We start from the raw sequence: 19,822 nt of genomic DNA on the forward strand, positions 1-19,822 counted from the left end.
AACATCATTACTTAGGGTGTAGTCAACAAGATTGACCATTTTCATGATCTTGGTGTCAAATCATACATATACGTTCACTAGACACTTTATTAAGTACACCTTGCTATTACAGTGTTGGACAGCTTTCGCCTTTGCAGCTACTTTAATTGATCATAGTGTAGATTGAACTAGGTGCTGGAAACATTCCTCAGATATTTGGATCCATGTTGGTATGACAGCATCACACAGTTGCTGCAGATTTGTCAGCTCCACATCCATGAGAAGAATCTCCCGTTCCACCAGATCCCAAAGGTGCTGTGTTAGACTGAGATCTGGTGACTGTGGAGGCCACTTGAGTGTGGTGAACTCATTGTCATGGTCAAGAAACCAGCTGAGATGATGTGAGCTTTGAGACATGATTTGGTGTCCTGCTAGAAGCAGCCATCAGAAGATGGTACACTGTGGTCATTAAGGGATGGACACGGTCAGCAACAATACTCTGTGGGGTTTAAATGATGCTCAGTTGGTACTAAGGGGACCAGCGTGTATCCACACACTGTTACACCGACACCTGAACCAATGATACAAAGAAAAACCTCAGCATGCCATCTAAATGTCGTGTGAATTGTAGCCCCAGTCTCCTGGTCTTAGCTGACAGCAGAGGCACTCTGTGTGGTCTACTGCTGCTGTAGCCCATGTTCTGCGTACCTTGGATGCAACGAGTGGTTACTTGAGTTGCTGTTACCTTCCTATCGGCTTGAAGCAATCTGGCCATTCTTCTTCACCCACCCACTGTTTTCCTCACTGGACATCTTCTCTTTTTAGACCATTCTCTGTACACCACAGAGATGGTTGTGTGGGAAAATCCCACACAAATCAGCTGTTCCTGAAATACTCAGACCAGCCCGTCTAGCAGCAACAATCATCCCAAACTCAAAGTCACTTAAATCTCCTTTCTTCATCATTCTGATGCTCAGTTCATGCAGTCTTTGGACATTGTCATAATAAATGTTTTTTGCAGTCATTTGGCGTTTGAACTGAACTGTTTTTGTTCAAATTTAGACAAAAAGAAACCGAAGAAGTTTTTAAATTGTAAATTTCAGGCTTTGTCAAAGTTAGAAATATAGAAATCACAGGCAAAGGCCAAAAATTCACGTGGCGTGAATGTGAGAAACAGCTAGGCTAGTGTTGACTAAGCCTTTCATCCTCAGCTGAGCTCTGTTACAAGGAATTTGTGTCACGATGTTTCTGAGCTCTTCCTTTATCTATAAGCTTGGCTCACTCTCTATTTATTTATAAAATAACCTTTCTCGTGTCACTCTACTTTCTCCACAACAAAAGGGACTACCCAAGCTGGAGGCGGGAGTCCAGACCTCCAGAGAACATCGGTCAGTACCAGCAGCACCTCCAGCAGCCTCGATGGGGCCTCAGACACACAGACAGCAGCACCGATGACCACAACGGCTACGCTTTTGCACCTCCACCAGCTCCTCTTTATCTCAGAGGTCGAGCCATGTCCGAAAACGACCTCCGCTTCGACAGCAGCCAGCGCTGGTCCCCTTCAATTTCCATGGCAACCAGCCAGACCCTGAGTGAGGTGGAGGAAGGCAACATGAGACGTGGAGATGCATCAAGTGTTTCCAGGCAAAACAGGAAGAAGACACCCCCTCCTCCAAGACCACCACCCCCAAAGTGGGAGCAGTTCCACCGCCGGCGAGCGTCTCACCACACCCTGTTCTCCTCCTCATCTGCTTCTGCTGCTCCTCACTCCATCCCTGCCTCCTTCAACTCTCCAGGGGCTCACTATTCAGCCCACTCGTCCACCTACGTCCCTCCACCTGACACTTCCAGGCAGAGGTCCTTCAGTCTTCCTCCAGAGAGGCAGGAAGTGGTGGAGGGCGGGTGTCCAAGATGCAGCTGCAGTCAAACCCAGGAACGCACAATCGCCCCGTCCAATCAGAATCAGCCTCAGTTTCAGGAACGCCTCATTACCGTTGCTCCACCTAGCCCCATGTTCTCCAGGAGGGGATTCAGGCCGGTGGCTCCGCCCCATAGAGAAAGGGAGGCTGAATCACCTCTGCCGCCTCCACCGCCTCATCCTCCTTCAGTAGCAAAGGAGAACAGTGTGAGCAGGTGAGACTGGAGAAAATGCTGATGTTTATAAATAACTTTGTTTTTTTATTAAATGTTGAATTATTTGTTTTAGAAAAGTCAGAAAAACTAGAAGAAAAAACTTTTGCATAACAAAACAAGAAGATGATCGATTCCTGTTCTCAGGCATAGAAAACCAGTAAAGATCAATATTTGATGGGCTAATATCAGTCACTGTTAATATTTTAATCAGTGTTACTTTGAAAAAGGAATTAATTATAGTTACTAGTTACTTCTTCAAAAAATTAACTGAGTTACAAGATTCGAAAAGTAACTATTGCGTTACTTTAAAGACATCTTTAACCCTCTGGGGTCCGGGGTATAATTGGTCATTTTTGACTACTTTTGATTTTCTCTCTACATTTTACCTTTAAAAACTATTTACTTTGCCTTGTTTGGTTTCATTCTTTTCAGCACAACCTCACGTGTGTGAAAGTACAGTTATGTTTTCATGTTGACATACTGCATTGACACCATTGATCTAAAATCAGACAAAAAAACATAAAATCCAAGTAGAAATTTACATTTTTTACTGTAACAAACACTTTTTTAAATAACCATTTCAAACTATTTACAGAACAATCAGCTGTTCTGCATTCAATAAGATGCCACAAACTTTTTGTGCCACTCCAAATATTTCTGTCCACTATAAAGGAGAACATCACAGCCTGATACCTGCAGGTCTGACAGCAGCAGGTGTATCACTCCTGTTTCTACCTGGAGACAGCAGTCGCCTCATTGTTCTGACACACAATGCAAAACTATCCACAACACTACACACTAACTACACAAGACAACACATGAACTACACACTCCAAACACGCTAAACATCACAAATCTCTCACATCTCAAAACTTGCTCTCCCACTCTTTTTCTGCTCTCTCTCTCTCTCTCTCTCTCCCTCTTCCTAAACAACCAAATGTCACTTTGCCATATCATTTTTTAATTGGTCGACATGGTGCATTTGTCCAACAAGACGAACGGGCTGTTTTTGTTGTTGTTTTTTTTGCTCATAAGCAGAGAGTGCTTGCTGCGCTGTCCTTGGACAGTAAATGTGACGAAACTATTGAGGAAAAAACGCTGTGTATTTATTGTTTATCATGACTCTGGTTTTACGTGGCCTCTCAACACAATTTAAAAACTGGTATATGTCACCTTGTTGCTTTTGTCATCTTAAAGTGGTCATGTGATTGGCTTACCATGACTACTTTATTCTTCCTCAGTGAAACAGCAGCACTCATGCGCTTGTTTGTCCCCTGAGCTACAGGTGTTGTGCCAAAAAGTGATTGTCGAGCAGAAAGTGATAGCTGAACGCGGGAGCGCGCAGCTGCTTAAAGCTGTAGCGCCCAGTTTACTTACGTAGACAGCTACTTCCGTGCAACTGTAACGCCGTTATTCCCATCACTGATTTTAATAGACTCCTAATTCCTGTGCTTGGTTTACTGATGTGTCAGATTATTTTAATTCTCTTGTTTCTCTGTAGTTCATCTGTGACGGACGTCAGCTGCAGCCCAGACCACAACAAAATTACAGTCAAACCTTACAAACAGCAGCCCAGCGTGAGACCTGGAGCCGAGTGGGAGAGAGCTTCAGCCCCCAGGGTTCACAGCGACACGGCGACCCCTCCTATTTTAGAAAACGGAGGTGTCATCGAGGCTTCCGGTAGATATGCCAGTCGAACCGACTGCGAGCAACTTCGTGTGGACAGAGGCTTCCAGATGGAAGATCAGCAGAAGATCCTTGAAACGGGAACCGAATCAGAGACGACCCTCAGCCCGAGCCCGGAGCACAGCCTGGAGGCTGACCTGGACGTCCCCCTAGAGACCGACATCGATGACTTCCAGGAGGAGGAGCTTCCGGGAGAGGACATTCCCATCACAAGCGAGCTCCCGTGCTTCGCCCTCCCTGTCACGGTCCTGGAGACGGACATCGACACGCTCCCGGATTCTGAGGCATCTCCGTCAGGCAGGACAAGGGTGGAGAGCAGCTCCCTGGAGGAGGAGCTGGAGGGTGGGGAGAGCAGCAGCAGAGAGGGGCTGAGCCTGGAGGAGCTCTTCCCCCAGAGCAGTGAGGGCGAGTCGGGCACAGAGAGCTGGAGAGAAGCACAACCCGTAGAGCACAGCACAGACAGCCTGGATAGGTATGAGAGAAGAGAGTGTGTGTGTGTGTGTGTGCGTGCGTGCGTGCGTGCGTGTGTGTGTGTGTGTTACACAGACCATTTGATTTGTACAAGACTTAACTGTTCTCATCACTAAGCTCATTCTGTTTCCCACAACCTTTCCAAAAGACTTGGTTCTTCTCTGTTAGGTTTACAGATGGTTCGTAGTCGCAGGCACAGGTGCATGGTGGGTAATTAGCACCACATAGAGTGCAGACGGGTTCATTTTTTTAAATCTTAAAACTGAAAAATCAACAAAGAAACATTTGTTTTTCATTTTTGTCTTCACTTTTTTTAATGAAGTGTCTTTATTGTCACTGTACAGCAATTTTGAATGCAATCTCACCAACAGTCCTAAAAAACATATAAAACTATATAAGATTTAAAAACAGATTTAAAAAGGGGGAAAGCATAAAAACATTTTTTTTAGTCTGTTTGCCCTTTTAATTGCTCTGCCCCACCTGATGGTCACAGATTAAACAGGAGGTGACCGGGCTGGGAGAGATCTGTGATGATCTGATTATGATATTAGGCTGTCTGAACTGTGTAGGTCCTCACAGTTTCCAATCATTTTAACCCTTGATAACACTGATAACCCTCTGGACCTTTTTCTGTGCCACCACACAACAAGGAAACCCCACGTGGAAGCAGTATGTTAAAATGCTATCTATAGAGTTGAAGTAGGAAACCAACAGTCTCAGAGGGACGTTCTTCCTCCTGAGGACACTCGGGAAGTAAAGTCTCTGCTGTGCTTTCTGGGATCAGATCCTCCTTGATGTAAACTCCCAGAAACCGGACGTTTGTGACTCGCCTCCACATACTTCCCACTGATAATTAAAGACAGCACCTTTTGTTACGAATGTGTTTAGGAGCAGGTTGTTATCTCTGTGAACGGACACAGTACCCTTCTTATCTTTAATTTCAACATCGTACGATCCTTTCCAAAGGCCTGGATTGGACCCTGACAAGTTCTTTGACTTAACACTGAAAACTTTTATTTTAGCTTACCTGTAGTCCAGACAAAGCCGTATAGGTGGAAGCGGGTCAAGTTACCCAAAAACGTAGTTAAAGTAATTGTGAAATTCTAAGTCATGGATTTATTTTTAATATTTCAACCCATTATGTTGAAAAAGAACTCCCCTAAGCATTACACAGTGTTGAAAAAACAAAACAAACTTCACTGTCCTCTCATTTGGCTTCATGTTTCACAGTTTTGGAGCCGAGTTGTGCCGAGATGCCGCTCATTAATGTCTTGCCTCATTAAACCCACGTAATTAATTGCACTTCTTTTACATGCACCTGTAATCTCCGTGTTTTTACAGCTTTGTCTGTTTTGCACCTCTTTTTGTCTTTTATCACTGTGGGAATAACATAAACTCCCCTGCCGGTGCCTTCTCCACAGGCGGTCAGGAGCTAGCTCCAGCTGTTCGTCCTATTACAGCACATCAACGGCCAAGGCTCAGATCCTGTCGCAGATGAAGGACTTCACAGATAACAGAGAGCGCGACAAGGATGACGAGCTGACCTACAAGGTAATTCATGCGACTGCTGTTTGAAGAACGGGTGTGGTGGAGATAAAGGGAGAGGACCGCTCCTGGTTATTGGGCTTTAAGTTCTTCCTCTGTTGTGTAGAAACAGCTGATGGAGAGCCTCCGGAAGAAGCTGGGAGTGCTGAGGGAGGCTCAGAGAGGACTGCAGGAGGACATCAGAGCCAATGCACAGCTGGGAGAGGAGGTAAGGACGAACTCATTCACCTGGTCATTATGTCAGCACAGAACAACACACTTATTAACATGTTGTATTTTTCTTGTTCAATCAGATTAAAAGAAAAGTACCTTTTTCTTTTTAAAGCAAAGCTGTTTATTGCTTTGTTTTAGATGGTTTTGTGTGGTTAAACACACAAGAGTGGTTAAACGCTCTTGTGTGGTTAAACACAAGAGATCTAATGTGCTAAGAAGAAGTGTGATGTGTAGCGCTGCAGTAACTGCACAGAGACGAAGCTGATGAAAGAGCTGTTGAAGCTTGGTTAAGAAGGGAGGTGCTCATCAGTGAGCGGCAGTTTGCCTTCACTGGCTTCAAGAGTACTACAGATGTGATGTTTGCTTTCTTGTGTTGATGGAGAAGTATATGATAGCGAGAGGAGCTGTGGTCCTGCATGAGGAAGTCAGGAGGGGCAGAGAAGTATGTGAGGGAGGTGCATGTATGAGGACAGCGAGGAGGTGTGCGATAGGAGTGACAGATGGGTTCAAGGTGGGGGTGGGATGATATGCACGATCTGATATCCTCATGTTGGTGTCGTTCCTGATAAAAAAACAAAACAAAAAAAAAACTAATTCTGGTCCAGGTTCACCATTGCAAGTGACCAATCACATTGTAGTGATAGGGGTTAAGGTTAACCAAACTATATCCTTAACCACAACTGCATCCTAACCCCCGCCCTGAGCCTGACCCGGACAGCCTCTCCTCCTAAGTGTACGTCATCAGCATTTTTGTTTTCTGTGACATCATAACAGTGTGATTGGTCAGATGCAGTGTTGATCCTGGACACATATTATGATGATCCAGGAACAACACCAACACAACGATCACACAGACTGGGATTATAATAGTGATCGGCTCTGAGCCCCTTTTTCTATTGACTGATGAGGACAAGCAGGAGTCTCTGTGGACTGTGATGTTTGCAGACGACGCTGTGATCGGTAGTGAGAGTCGTGAACAGGTGGGAGAGATCCTGGAGTGGAGGAGGTATGCTTTGGAGAGGAGGGGAATAAAAGTCAGTGGAAGCAAGACAGAATCCATGTGTGTGAATGAGACGGAGGCAGGTGGATAGGTAAGCATGCAGGGAGTGGAGGTAGAGTTTAAATACTAAGAAAAGAGGAAGGCCACAGAGAATGTTTATGGATAGTGAAGGAGGACGTGCAGGTGGTTGGTGTGACAGAGGAGGATGGTAAGGATAGGGTTTGATGGAGGCAAATGAGCCACTGTGACAAACCCTAAAGGAGAAGACATTTAAGGAAGTGTTTAAGAAACACGAATGAACAGTGCAAATATGAGTGTAAGAGTGTGGGGACCTTTAAAGCTAATAGTGTTCAGCCTGCTAGGTTTTTTTCTTCACTTAAATTAGCACATTGTGTTGGATTTTCTAACCAATAGGAGGCTACAAAAACCAGACAGGTTTATTTGAAAAGTTCGTGGCAGTTATTTTTTTAATAGCATCTTATGGATGCAGAATGAAGAAGCGTGTTGATGCTGGGTAAGGTTTCACATCCACTGCATCAGCTCTGTGTTTCATCAGCTCTGTCCATCACGTCACTGACTTACAGTAAATCTGCTCTTCCTGTTTGCTCTCAGGTGGAGAGCATGGTGGTCTCCGTGTGCAAGCCCAACGAGGTGGACAAGTTCCGCATGTTCATCGGCGATCTGGACAAGGTGGTGAGCTTGCTGCTGTCGCTGTCCGGGAGGCTGCTAAGGGTGGAGACCACGCTGGACACACTGGACCCTGATACGGAGCACCACGAGAGGGTGAGGGTGATGAGGGTGGAGAGAAACGAGGACAAGAGCAGATGTAGACAGAGTGGACTTGTAGTGCATCGGGCTTTGTTTTTAAAATACCTCTATTCTCCCTCTCCCTCGCTCTCTGCACTGCAGCTCCCCCTGCTGGAGAAAAAGCGTCAGCTCATGAGGCAGCTGTCCGAGGCTCAGGACCTGAAGGACCACGTAGACCGCAGAGAGCAGGCTGTGAGCCGTGTGCTGGCCCGCTGCCTCTCTCCAGAGCAGCACAGAGACTACAGGTGGGATATATGCCCAGTGTGGCAACATAAACAAACCCACCGGTGGAGAGTTCTGGTGAGAGCTCACTTTTCTTTGTAAGAGTGTAGTCAGGAGCTCTGGAATGGGTTCATCTAGAGACTGGAAAGTGTCACAGATCCTGCAGCATCTGGTGAGTTCTCTCTGGACCTTTGAAAATCCAGTGGAGATGGTCTAAAGTATCACGCCAGACCGTATCCAGGTCGCCAAGGGAAGCCAGGAAGCCAGATATCTCTAAAAAGTCTGGGTCATGTGCATAATGTGTGTTATGACCTGGGTTTTCAGTGGGGTTGTCTCTGAGCATGCACCTGAGCTCGTGCAAACCATGGGAATCTGACTGCTTCACTAAATATAAGCTGAGCTCAATACATTTTCTTGTGTTGAAGGGCAGCATGTGACAGACACTAAAGCATGTTAACTCCATAAATCAAAGTATCAAAGCTCAACATTCTACCCCAAACATCTTAATAATATTCACTGTGGGTTTTTTGTGTTTTTCCCTTCGGCAGCCACTTTGTGAAGATGAAGGCCGCCTTGCTGGTGGAGCAGCGGCAGCTGGAGGACAAGATCCGACTGGGAGAAGAGCAGCTGAGGGGGCTGAGGGAGAGCCTGGGACTGGGGCTGGGGCTGGGAATGGGCATGGGCATGTCGATGGGATATGGACAATATTAGGAACAACAAAGCTTGAAAGCGGAGAAGAAGGAAGGGTTTTTTTGTAGACTTTACTTGGATATGAAGAAAAGGAGATTTGGTGATTACGATTTCATCTGTCTGAGAAAAGGATGCCATCCTGATCAATTTTCATCGTGAACCTCCGCTCTTATTTTGAAGGAAAACTGCATCACTTGTTTTGAGACCAAGTATGAAACCATTGCTAGGAGCTGATTAACTTGGAAATAACTGGGCTGGCTCCATCTGCAGATAGCGAAATCGTCTCCTTGTCTAAAACTGACTGCCTCACAGATTTCTGAAGTCTTCATGTAGCTTCACATTTAGCACCTCGAACTACTTTTTTAAGGATTAGCAGACCTGTACGCAGAGAATTCAGGTCCAACACAAACAGCTGAATCAGCACCCTGCAAGGCTCTAAGTAGGTGAGAAGGAATGGAGGTCTCTCAACAACAGAGACCAGGAGAGAGGCACGAGTCCAAGGTGTCAAAATGAAAAAAGACGGGGGAAAAAAAAACTGTTATTATCATTAACTACAGACTGCAGTGGATGGATAAATCTAAAGATATACCAAAACATATCAACAATTAATCTCCAGGATATGCGATCTGAGAGCACAGAGCATGCTCAGTGTTGGAAATGGGGGGCGATCTGTGAGTGAAACAGCTGGTGAAGATTCATAGTGAGCGGCTTCTCGTGGACCGAACGAACACGTGAGAAAATGTTGTACCCTCTGCTTCACGTTATGAACCACGTACTGTAACATTTATTGTCCTCTAACCAGTATCGCGCCACGCTGCCAAAGACATTTTTGCTTGTTGAATGTGTCACTAAGACGCTGCTCACTTTGTTGTTGTTGTTTTTAATGTATTTAAATCTCCTGGTTCAGAGAATTAAAGGATTTTTTTGGTGCTTAACTTAACCACACTAAAGCCAATATTGTGAAATGCCATTTGCAGGATTATTAACAGCTAAACATGTCATTTCTACAGCCTTCAGCAACACATGTACTGTTTTATCTAAGCATCATATTGTCATATCACTTTATATTCTTTTTACTGTAATGTCTGTGGCTGTAAACATGTGTTACTGTGTGGAGTTTGACACTTCACTGACTTGTTCTGCCACGGAGTGACCGTTATGTACAGAAGATGCGTGTTTATAATGTATATAGCGGTTTTGATATTTGAAATGACTGGAATAGGTTGTAAAAGATGAGAAAGAAGACCGGAAGGAGTTGAAGTTTACTGTATATTTTGGCAGTGGATGAATCCAGTGTTTGGTTTGTGTTAAACTAAACTTTGTGTATCCTTTTTCATTCTTTCTGTCCAATAAGCTTGTTCAAGCAACTGTAAAGTTTTAAAAATGTTTTTAAGTCCACCATTTTTGCCCTAAAATTTGTATTCGAGTCCCAAATGTTGTATAAATTTTGGCTATTTTTGATAAGAAGATTCAAACCCTGTCAAACCCTTTCAGTATATATAAGGTTACATCTAGCAGCCAGTTAGCTTAGTTTAGCATTGATGACAAGCCCGACTCTTTCTGCCAGCAAAATTAAATAATTAACACATTGTATTTTGTTTATTGATCCATAAACAAAGGATTGAAAGTGTGAAAACTGCAGTGTTTTAAAGCTCTACCTCTTGATGCTAATGGAGCTAGCATCTTGGTATTTAGGATTTAGCGGCTAATTGTTTTAAGTTGTTTATTTTAGCCTTGTTTTAAAGTTCAGCTCAAATTAAACAAAACCAATCTAATCACTGAGTCATAAAGTAAACGTTAAACACCAATTATTATAAAAACATAAGGTAAGTATCACAATTGATACTGGAACAAAAGTGTAAAGACCTAGCTACTTAACGTAATTGTTTTAGCTTGTTTTGGTTTTGTTATAACTTTTAGGTTAACCACAAAAAACACAAAATAAACCATAAATAACCAACCTAGATACAATGTGTTAAATATTGAGCTTTAAAGTGCAGTTTGTACACATTAAACAAACAAAATGCAGTGTTCCCTTGTTTCAAGTCTTTCTGCTAAGATAAGCTAAGCTAACACGCTCTTGGAAGTAGATTGATATATGTAGTATCAGTTTTCTCATCTACATTTTATCTAGAGAGCAGATACAGCCCGTTTTAAAACTGAATTTTGTGGTTTTTGTTGACAAAATGGAGAGAATTCAGCTTTCCTGAAAGAGAGAAGAACTTCTAGTTAATTGTTTATTGTTACAACCCTCCATTAAACTTTAAAACAACTTCTGTCTTGTAATTTGGGATTTGTTGCCAAAATCCAATTCCAAGCTTTTTCCGCTGGCCTAAACCTCAGAAAGGAGTCCAGACCTGCCTGTCTGAATAAATACAAATTCAAAACTAGAAGAGCAAACCCCATTCCAAAGATTTCTAAGGAAAGTGATGCTGAAGGGAAATGAAACGGCTCTGAAACGCTTTGGTCCAATCTGTTTGATCATTTAATTATTGATCAACTGAAACAAAGAACAAACCTACATTTTATTCCATTATCATTTCATTTTCTTAAGATGTCCAGTTAAACTTAAAACTGTGTTACTCCCATGTTTTGTACATATTAAATGTATTCCTGCTCTATAAATTGACTGGAAATGTACTGATTTGAAAGGAGAGGGACAGAAAGTTGCTTATTGGACCTGAGAAAGAGAATAATTCTTCTGTTCATGTTTCCATCTGTCATTTTGATTTAATACAAACCATTTTTTGTCTCTTTTTGTAACATGCATTACTGAAAAGGCCTGTTTTATAACTGCAAAAACACTCATCTGAGGAAAAAGTACCATAAATAATAATAATGATATTTTAAACCAGCTTTGGGTCTCCTGCTGTGATTTATGCCCTCATGGGTAAAAGCTCTCTTTATATCAACTTGTCCGGTGCTGAAATGCGTTTTCCTCTCGGGGTGGGGCCATTCTTCAAATGTGGTTGGACGAAATACGGCTCGGGGTAAATGGAGGTTGACTGATGACGAGGGGGAGTCATTCAGCAGCTCTGCGGGATCTGGGGAGATCTCCTGAAGGGAAATGATCTCTGTGTCATTAATACTGATGCTCTGTCTAAATTGCTGAATGGAGCAGAGGCCAGGAAATACAATATTAACGTACAGTGTCGTGAGTTGTATGTTTAAGGAGCAAAACCGCCCCAGTTTAATGTTTTGGTAACTCCCAAAATTATTTTTTATATTGGTTTAATGGTTAATCCACCAGATACACAAGCTATTTAACTAAAATGATGTTCTTAATGTTAAAATATAATTATTGTTATTAATGAATTCTGAAAATGACCATTTATAAAAAAGACCAAACAAACTAAAGTACATCATTATTATTATTATTATTATTATTATTGTTGTTGTTGTTGTTGTTATTATTTTGTCCAATTGCAGTTAATTACTTGCATTCCTGAACAGAAAAAAATTGTATTTGTATTCAGCGCTTTCATAAAAGCCAAATTTTTATGCATTTGCTACTACTAAGGTCATGTGGTTTAAGGTCTTTTGTCCTATTCACTGGAAAGTGAGTGAAAATAAAAATGGGTGTCATTTTACAGATTCTGCACTCAGGTCCGTATCAGTGAAATGCATCTAGATTCTGCTCTTTTTCTGATTCTGCCCATTTCTTCACTTTCCCGATGAACTTGCATTTAAATCCAGCCCTCTGTACTACTGCAGTCTCTCTGTGCCTGAGTCCTTTTCACAAAACATGAAATCACTGTTTTGTACATTTTAACACAATTTAATCCCCACATTTGTGAAAGTCTGTAACAAAACCATCAAATCTGATCAAGGTTATTTAAATGCTGCAAAAGAAGAATGGATTGGAATAAAAAAAAAATACATATCCTAACCTTAATTACTGCGGGAGAATAATGGATGATGCTCATAGTGAATAAAAAGTAAACTGACTGCATTTTTTGGACAGAGATTCACTTTTAATGTGTATTTTATAATATAATACAGATACATAAAAAAATACACTCCAAAATAGAAGAGTCCATGAAATGTACAAATGTGCAAAATATTAATAAAAAATTATAAAAATTGAGGCAACTTTGCCTATAGTACAATGTATAGAATGTATGAAAAGATCTTTACTGCAGATACTAATTTTACTAATTTAATAATACTAATTTTGTGTTGTAAGATTATAAGTTTAAAACATTTTTAGAATATAAACTGCTTCTCTTTACAGCTCCTCACTCCACCAGGGCACTTTCTGATAGTGTGCAAATGTGGTGCACGTACTGCGGCTATCATACAGACAACTAGGAGGTCCAAAGGTTGGCCTACCTATTATTGGCTGAGGTTTTAGTAGAGTTGTGGCTGAAACACATAAAAATATATTATTAATTTTAATCTCCCCAATCAATTTTTGAAAAGTAACTAAGTAACTAATTACTTTTGAAAATAAGTAATCAGTAAATTAATTGGATTACTTTTTTGAAGATGTAATCAGTTACTAATTACTTTTTTCAAGTAACTTGACCAACACTGGTGATGATGTGCCCATCAAAATGAAGTCCTACCTCACCTGCTAGTCGCTACATACATACATACAGCCGTAGGCTGGATCTCTTAAGATCTCACTGTTCTTTCAAATCTTCTCTATCAATACCCATCCCTACCAAGTACAGAGAAATGCAGGGCTTCAAACTAAAAGTTTCCATTTTGTCGGTGACTAGAAAAGTGTGGTTCGCTTTTACATCACAAAATGTTAGAAATATGAGCCATTCATAACAGCCTGAAAGGTTGGGAGTTTAAAATGCAAACCAATGGAAGCAGAAGTAGAAGTCTATAATGTCACAGAGCACACGGTGTCTCTTACTGTGTAGCATTGTACACAAGAACTTTAAAAATCTATAGTGTGTGAGGCTTTGTAAGTTAAGGGTGGCTCGCCCTTGTCGCCTGTGTGTAACAAACCATCTGTTAGGGGTCACGGATTTGACACCTTAGCGTTATGAAAGTGGGGAAACATACTCCTGGCTGAGATTAATGCTTACAACTTAGAATCTCAGTTCTAAATGAAATTCAAAATGTTTTTTGTAAGTATGGCTAATGTATAATATGACTTCTAAGGCACACACACACACACACACACACACACACACACAAGAACAACAACAACACAGAGAAGAAGAAGAGGACGGTGTCGTTTACCACGCATCATAAAAACCCAATCATTAATCTTCCAACTGTCTCTTTCTGTTCTGACTTTAGAGTCTTTGTTTGTTTATTGAGCCGTACTTTGGGAGTCATCTGTTGTGATACTGGTGAAAAAAGGGTAAAAATCTAAAGAGCGCGTGAGACTGTTAGCTTTGTTGTCTGGCAGTAAACTTTTCTACAATGTGTTAGTAAAGAGTGACTTGTACTTCTGGCCCGTTAAGCAATGGTTTAAGAAATTTCACTGCAAACTATAAAAGGAATCTGGGTTTAAATAGAACACAGCAGTGTTGGATTAAGTGTAGGAAACACTAGTGTAAGGTGTCTATGGAACAAATCTCCTTCAACGTTCACATTGACCAAAGTTGATGACTACAGGCATTTGTCTCAGTCACCTGATTGTGTTTAGGGAAAAAAAGCTGCTAAATACACTGAGATTGCTCCACATTGTTAGTTAGTTAGCTCTGGATGTCTGAGGGTTCTGTCAAATTTGGGGTGAACAAAAAACATGTTCTCTCGTTAGCAGATGTCTGCGCTGTCACTTGTCATGAAAATGTCCAGAGTTAGGGTTCAAGCTTCCTCTTCAATCACCATTGATCATTAATTGTGACCACAATAGATTTGTCACATGATCCCCATAAACAACCTGCTTTTATAGAAATCATTGTGACACAAATATTTAGTTTCTTGTTTCACAATGTGCATGAACTGAAAATCTTTAGTTTCGTGTTTATAAAGTATCGAAAAGAATACATTTATTCCAATGTATGAACTACACTTCTTGTAAAAAAAAAAAAAAAAAAGAAGCTGATTGGAAATGCATTTAAAAAAAGCTCCTGCCATGATCTTCCTTCTGTGAGCGCGCACACACACACACACACACACACACACACACACACACACACCATTAATACAAAGGATTGCTGCAGCTTTTGGATTTTCACTCTTTGTTGGAATTAATATGTACAGTTGCATAAAAGTCATTCCAGTTTTTTGCCTTTAAATCTACGATACCTTTCTTACGGTGGCTGGGAAGTGCAAAGCGCAACAAATTAAAAAACGGCAACAAATTAAAAAACGGCAACAAATTAAAAATCCACAACAAATTAAAAAACCGCAACAAATAAAAAATTCGCAACAAATTAAAAATTCGCAACAAATTAAAAATTCACAACAAATTAAAAATTCACAACAAATTAAAAAACCACAACAAATTAAAAATCCACAACAAATTAAAAAACCGCAACAAATTAAAAATCCACAAATTAAAAATCCACAACAAATTAAAAAACCGCAACAAATTAAAAATCCTTGACGGAAAGGGATTGTCTGAAATACCGGAAGTGGAGAGTGATGTCACGAGAGGGGGCGTGGCCAGAATTTTTGGTTGAGGCGCCATGTTTCTGGGCCGAACAAAGCGCTAGCGAAAGAGGAGCGAAAGTACACGGATAACACCAGTTATGGTTCGTACTTGCTGTGCGGTCGGTTGTAAAGTTAGCTCGCACGACCGGCAAGGGAATAAGGTTGAAAATGGTTTATCTTTTCATTCTTTCCCCACCTGGAAGCAACATGAGGCAGCTCATGTATCGGATGTTACCAAAAGAAGGCGTCTAGTCTGGATAGCAGCTGTGAGACCAGCTGATATCCAGTTCGATTCCATCTCCAAATATCTGTTGGTGTGCTCCAGACATTTTCATTCCGGTAAGTTATAGATATGTTCATATCACTCTTTATCGGTCTTTTAAGTCTGACATCACTAGCCGTGTCTTGGCTCAAACTCCCAAGAGCACCTGCAGGTCCATAAATCACACGATCACTGTGGCATCACTGAGTGTTGAAAAACTATCTAAAGTCTTTCATCTGTAATAAAATGATCAGCGTTCTGCTCTACCATGTGTAACAATTGAGTTTATCATCCAGGCATCCATGAAGACGAAATTAGCAGGAAGTTAGCTCGCTAGATTCCATCTAAATACAATATAGCATGTCCTAACTGAGGGATTTTGGAAACAAAGTCAAACGTACAGCTCTGCTATCACTTCCAACATAAATGAAGACAGAAAACTAAACAGCAGTGACGTTTGTAGGGTACTGAAGTTTGGCTAGCTGGTGTAAAACGATGTGCTACGTGACCGTTAGCGGCACAGCTATGTTAGCATAATATAAACACTAACTTTTTCCACTTAATAAAAGTTATCGTGAGGATTCTCGGTGGTCAGGAACAACGGCGCTTCGTGTCCATCCCGTGTAGATGTTAGTGAAACTGTTGGGAAGACAACATGAACATTTTACTTATACTGTATAATCTGCAGATTCTGACAGAAATCTCCATATCCTTTGAAGCACCGCTCCTCTCTAAAATGGCAATAAGGATAATTATTAGGCCATATGTAAATAACAAAATAATTTAAAGCAAAGTCTGAAACAAATCTTTATACTTAAGGGGCATCAGTCAAACAATACTGTTTGGTCTGGGTCTAAACAGAGCGTGTTGTGTGTGACATCTGCTTTTGCATATGTGGGCCACTTTGAGGGTTCACAAAGGAGCGTGTTTGCTGTCACATTTTATTTGTAGTGTGAACAAGCAGACAAAAAAATCGGAATTGAGCATTAAGACCTGTAGTGTGAACGTAGCCATAGTGAGTAGAGTGCATTGATGTGACATTGTTCTGAAGGATTTAGTTATTCTCAGTGGTTAAAGAAATTGCAATTATTTATTCATATTTATTAGAAATAATCCTAATTACATATCTTGCTTCTGTGTTTGTGTCCTGTGTCACAAAAATACATTTTTTACTATAATACATTGATTAATGACCTGCAGAATCTCCTTATCATATTACGTGTCCATAATTGTCACCTAAAGTCAAACTTTATGCTTTCTCCATAAAGTGATTACATACTTTAGTTTCATTTTCTGAAGTCAGGTTTCTGAAAGAGAACAGGCAGATTTGGAATATAACATGCAGCGTTCTATAGATGGATACATAAAAAAATGGAAAATTACATGTATGTGCTAACTTTCTAAACACTTTGTTACATTTATGATAAATGGATTTGAAAGTAGATAAAACACATTTATGTTGGCCTTGGCTCATTAGTCTTTGTCTTTAAATTAACTTTTAACTTGTATGTTTCAGGTACTGCACTCTCAAAGACTGAATGAACCAGCATTGCAGCCATGGGTCATTGTGAGCATCACAGGGAAGGTTGAAGCCGCCCACTGCACCTGTATGGCCGGAGTCGTGGAGACCTGCAGCCATGTCGCTGTTCTTCTTTTTAAAGTAGAAGCAACAATGCGGATCTGTGGCACAAGGGCTGTTACAGATGAACCTGCATACTGGGTTTTGCTGGGTAATATGACCAAGATACAGCCAGAGGTTGGCCATAAGATAGACTTCTCCTCTTCAGCTGCCCAAAAACTGCTCTGGATCAAAACATAAACAGACCATCCGTATTGAAAGGTAAAAGGAGCCGTCCTCAAAACAGAAAAATCCCACCTGCTACTGTGGAGGAGTTGTCACTGCTATTGGATACTTTGCTGGAGCACAGTAAAGCTGTGGGTTGTGGGAATGACCCATAATGTTTTATATAAGGGTCTAGATTTATGCCTGAAGTGCACTGCCATGTAAATAATTTGCATTTACTGAATATGTACTGACTGAGTACCACTGTTCAAAAGTTCAATAAAGAAACAAACTAATTTTTGCCTCTTTTTTATTATAGAATATCACATCAGTTACAATGTAGAATCCATGTCATTTATAGTTTATAAAAGACAAAATGTTTACACAAAATCATGACAGCATTTACACGATATCACCCACTACTAACACTACTTAATTTACTATCAATTACTTCAATTTATCTTCTGAAAAATTACCGCTATTTATACAGCACAAGACTTAAGAATATTTAACAGGAGCAAGTTTCATTTTCCCCTGGTTTTACTACCACACTGTTCATCAAAACGGCAGCAAACCTTCACCATCTTATCCAGAAGGGTCACCTCTTCACCCTCACATGGAAGAAGTATTGGCATGGTGGTATGTTTGAAGCAGGTCCCTTGTGTAGCGCTGGAACTCAGTCATGATGTTTCATCCATTTCATTGGCTGGTCTGCTGCAATAATGCCAAATAATTAGCAAGTCTATAAATAGCACGTAGTTCTGCAAAATCACTCATTAGGATGTTTTTTTTTTCTAATTTGCTATGACCTCAGAGTGCATCGAAAAGAAAACTAATAGGCTATCTGGTCTTTAAGTGGTGGCGTGACAAATCCTGCTTCCAGGCCTAAAGTAGTCTGCGTTTAATATGGATTTTGTGTTGTTAACATGTTTAATGTTTTGTATTGTCTTCTATTTAATCTCAAAAAACTCCTAAAAACAGTCAGTGATCACTGTTGGCTTCCCACTGCTTCTATCACCACTAATCATTTGAAAGCTCAGTTTTTAAAACCTTAGGATGTAGCTACAGCCCAGCCCATGCAGCAGTATATGAATGACTAATCCTATTCATCCTTGTGGATGGATTATCTCAGTTGTTCTCCTGGCTGGAGTTTGGTCCGTTTACAGCATCCTGCGATGCGATTACATTTGTTTCTGACCACCGAGAATCCTCACGATAACTTTTATTAAGTGGAAAAAGTTAGTGTTTATATTATGCTAACATAGCTGTGCCGCTAATGGTCACGTAGCACATCGTTTTACACCAGCTAGCCAAACTTCAGTACCCTACAAACGTCACTGCTGTTTAGTTTTCTGTCTTCATTTATGTTGGAAGTGATAGCAGAGCTGTACGTTTGACTTTGTTTCCAAAATCCCTCAGTTAGGACATGCTATATTGTATTTAGATGGAATCTAGCGAGCTAACTTCCTGCTAATTTCGTCTTCATGGATGCCTGGATGATAAACTCAATTGTTACACATGGTAGAGCAGAACGCTGATCATTTTATTACAGATGAAAGACTTTAGATAGTTTTTCAACACTCAGTGATGCCACAGTGATCGTGTGATTTATGGACCTGCAGGTGCTCTTGGGAGTTTGAGCCAAGACACGGCTAGTGATGTCAGACTTAAAAGACCGATAAAGAGTGATATGAACATATCTATAACTTACCGGAATGAAAATGTCTGGAGCACACCAACAGATATTTGGAGATGGAATCGAACTGGATATCAGCTGGTCTCACAGCTGCTATCCAGACTAGACGCCTTCTTTTGGTAACATCCGATACATGAGCTGCCTCATGTTGCTTCCAGGTGGGGAAAGAATGAAAAGATAAACCATTTTCAACCTTATTCCCTTGCCGGTCGTGCGATCTAACTTTACAACCGACCGCACAGCAAGTACGAACCATAACTGGTGTTATCCGTGTACTTTCGCTCCTCTTTCGCTAGCGCTTTGTTCGGCCCAGAAACATGGCGCCTCAACCAAAAATTCTGGCCACGCCCCCTCTCGTGACATCACTCTCCACTTCCGGTATTTCAGACAATCCCTTTCCGTCAAGGATTTTTAATTTGTTGCGGTTTTTTAATTTGTTGTGGATTTTTAATTTGTTGTGGATTTTTAATTTGTTGCGGTTTTTTAATTTGTTGCGGTTTTTTAATTTGTTGCGAATTTTTTATTTGTTGCCGTTTTTTAATTTGTTGCCGTTTTTTAATTTGTTGTGGATTTTTAATTTGTTGCCGTTTTTTAATTTGTTGCGCTTTGCACTTCCCAGCCACCGTACTTTCTTGTTCAAATGGTTTACTGACATAGTAAAGAAGTAGCCGGGGAACAAAGTAAGTATGAGCAAGAATAGTTTACGGGCACTTTATCAAATAAAGAGGATTTCACCGTCTGCAGTTTGTGGGGAAAAAAAGGTGCCACATT

At 41.0% G+C, this 19,822-nt stretch overlaps 1 protein-coding gene across 1 annotated transcript in view; it reads left to right on the plus strand.

Annotated features, from left to right (window-relative positions):
* Nucleotides 1-12,095, plus strand: part of shroom4 (shroom family member 4) — a 98,761-nt gene extending 86,666 nt beyond the window's left edge. Inside the window, exons 6-12 of the mRNA XM_086276909.1 lie at nucleotides 1,321-2,112; nucleotides 3,614-4,270; nucleotides 5,691-5,820; nucleotides 5,921-6,022; nucleotides 7,640-7,810; nucleotides 7,937-8,079; nucleotides 8,605-12,095. Of these exons, the coding sequence (XP_086133035.1) occupies nucleotides 1,321-2,112; nucleotides 3,614-4,270; nucleotides 5,691-5,820; nucleotides 5,921-6,022; nucleotides 7,640-7,810; nucleotides 7,937-8,079; nucleotides 8,605-8,767 (2,158 nt within the window). The 3' untranslated portion in view covers nucleotides 8,768-12,095. The remainder of the gene's footprint in view (nucleotides 1-1,320; nucleotides 2,113-3,613; nucleotides 4,271-5,690; nucleotides 5,821-5,920; nucleotides 6,023-7,639; nucleotides 7,811-7,936; nucleotides 8,080-8,604) is intronic.
* The last annotated feature ends 7,727 nt before the right edge of the window (nucleotides 12,096-19,822 follow it).

Source organism: Aulonocara sp. 'chitande type north' Nkhata Bay, linkage group LG3, assembly GCF_057382095.1.
Source record: "Aulonocara sp. 'chitande type north' Nkhata Bay isolate Kocher_YH1m ecotype deep benthic linkage group LG3, A_spYH_male_GT1.1, whole genome shotgun sequence".
Classification (NCBI taxonomy): Eukaryota; Metazoa; Chordata; class Actinopteri; order Cichliformes; family Cichlidae; genus Aulonocara; species Aulonocara sp. 'chitande type north' Nkhata Bay.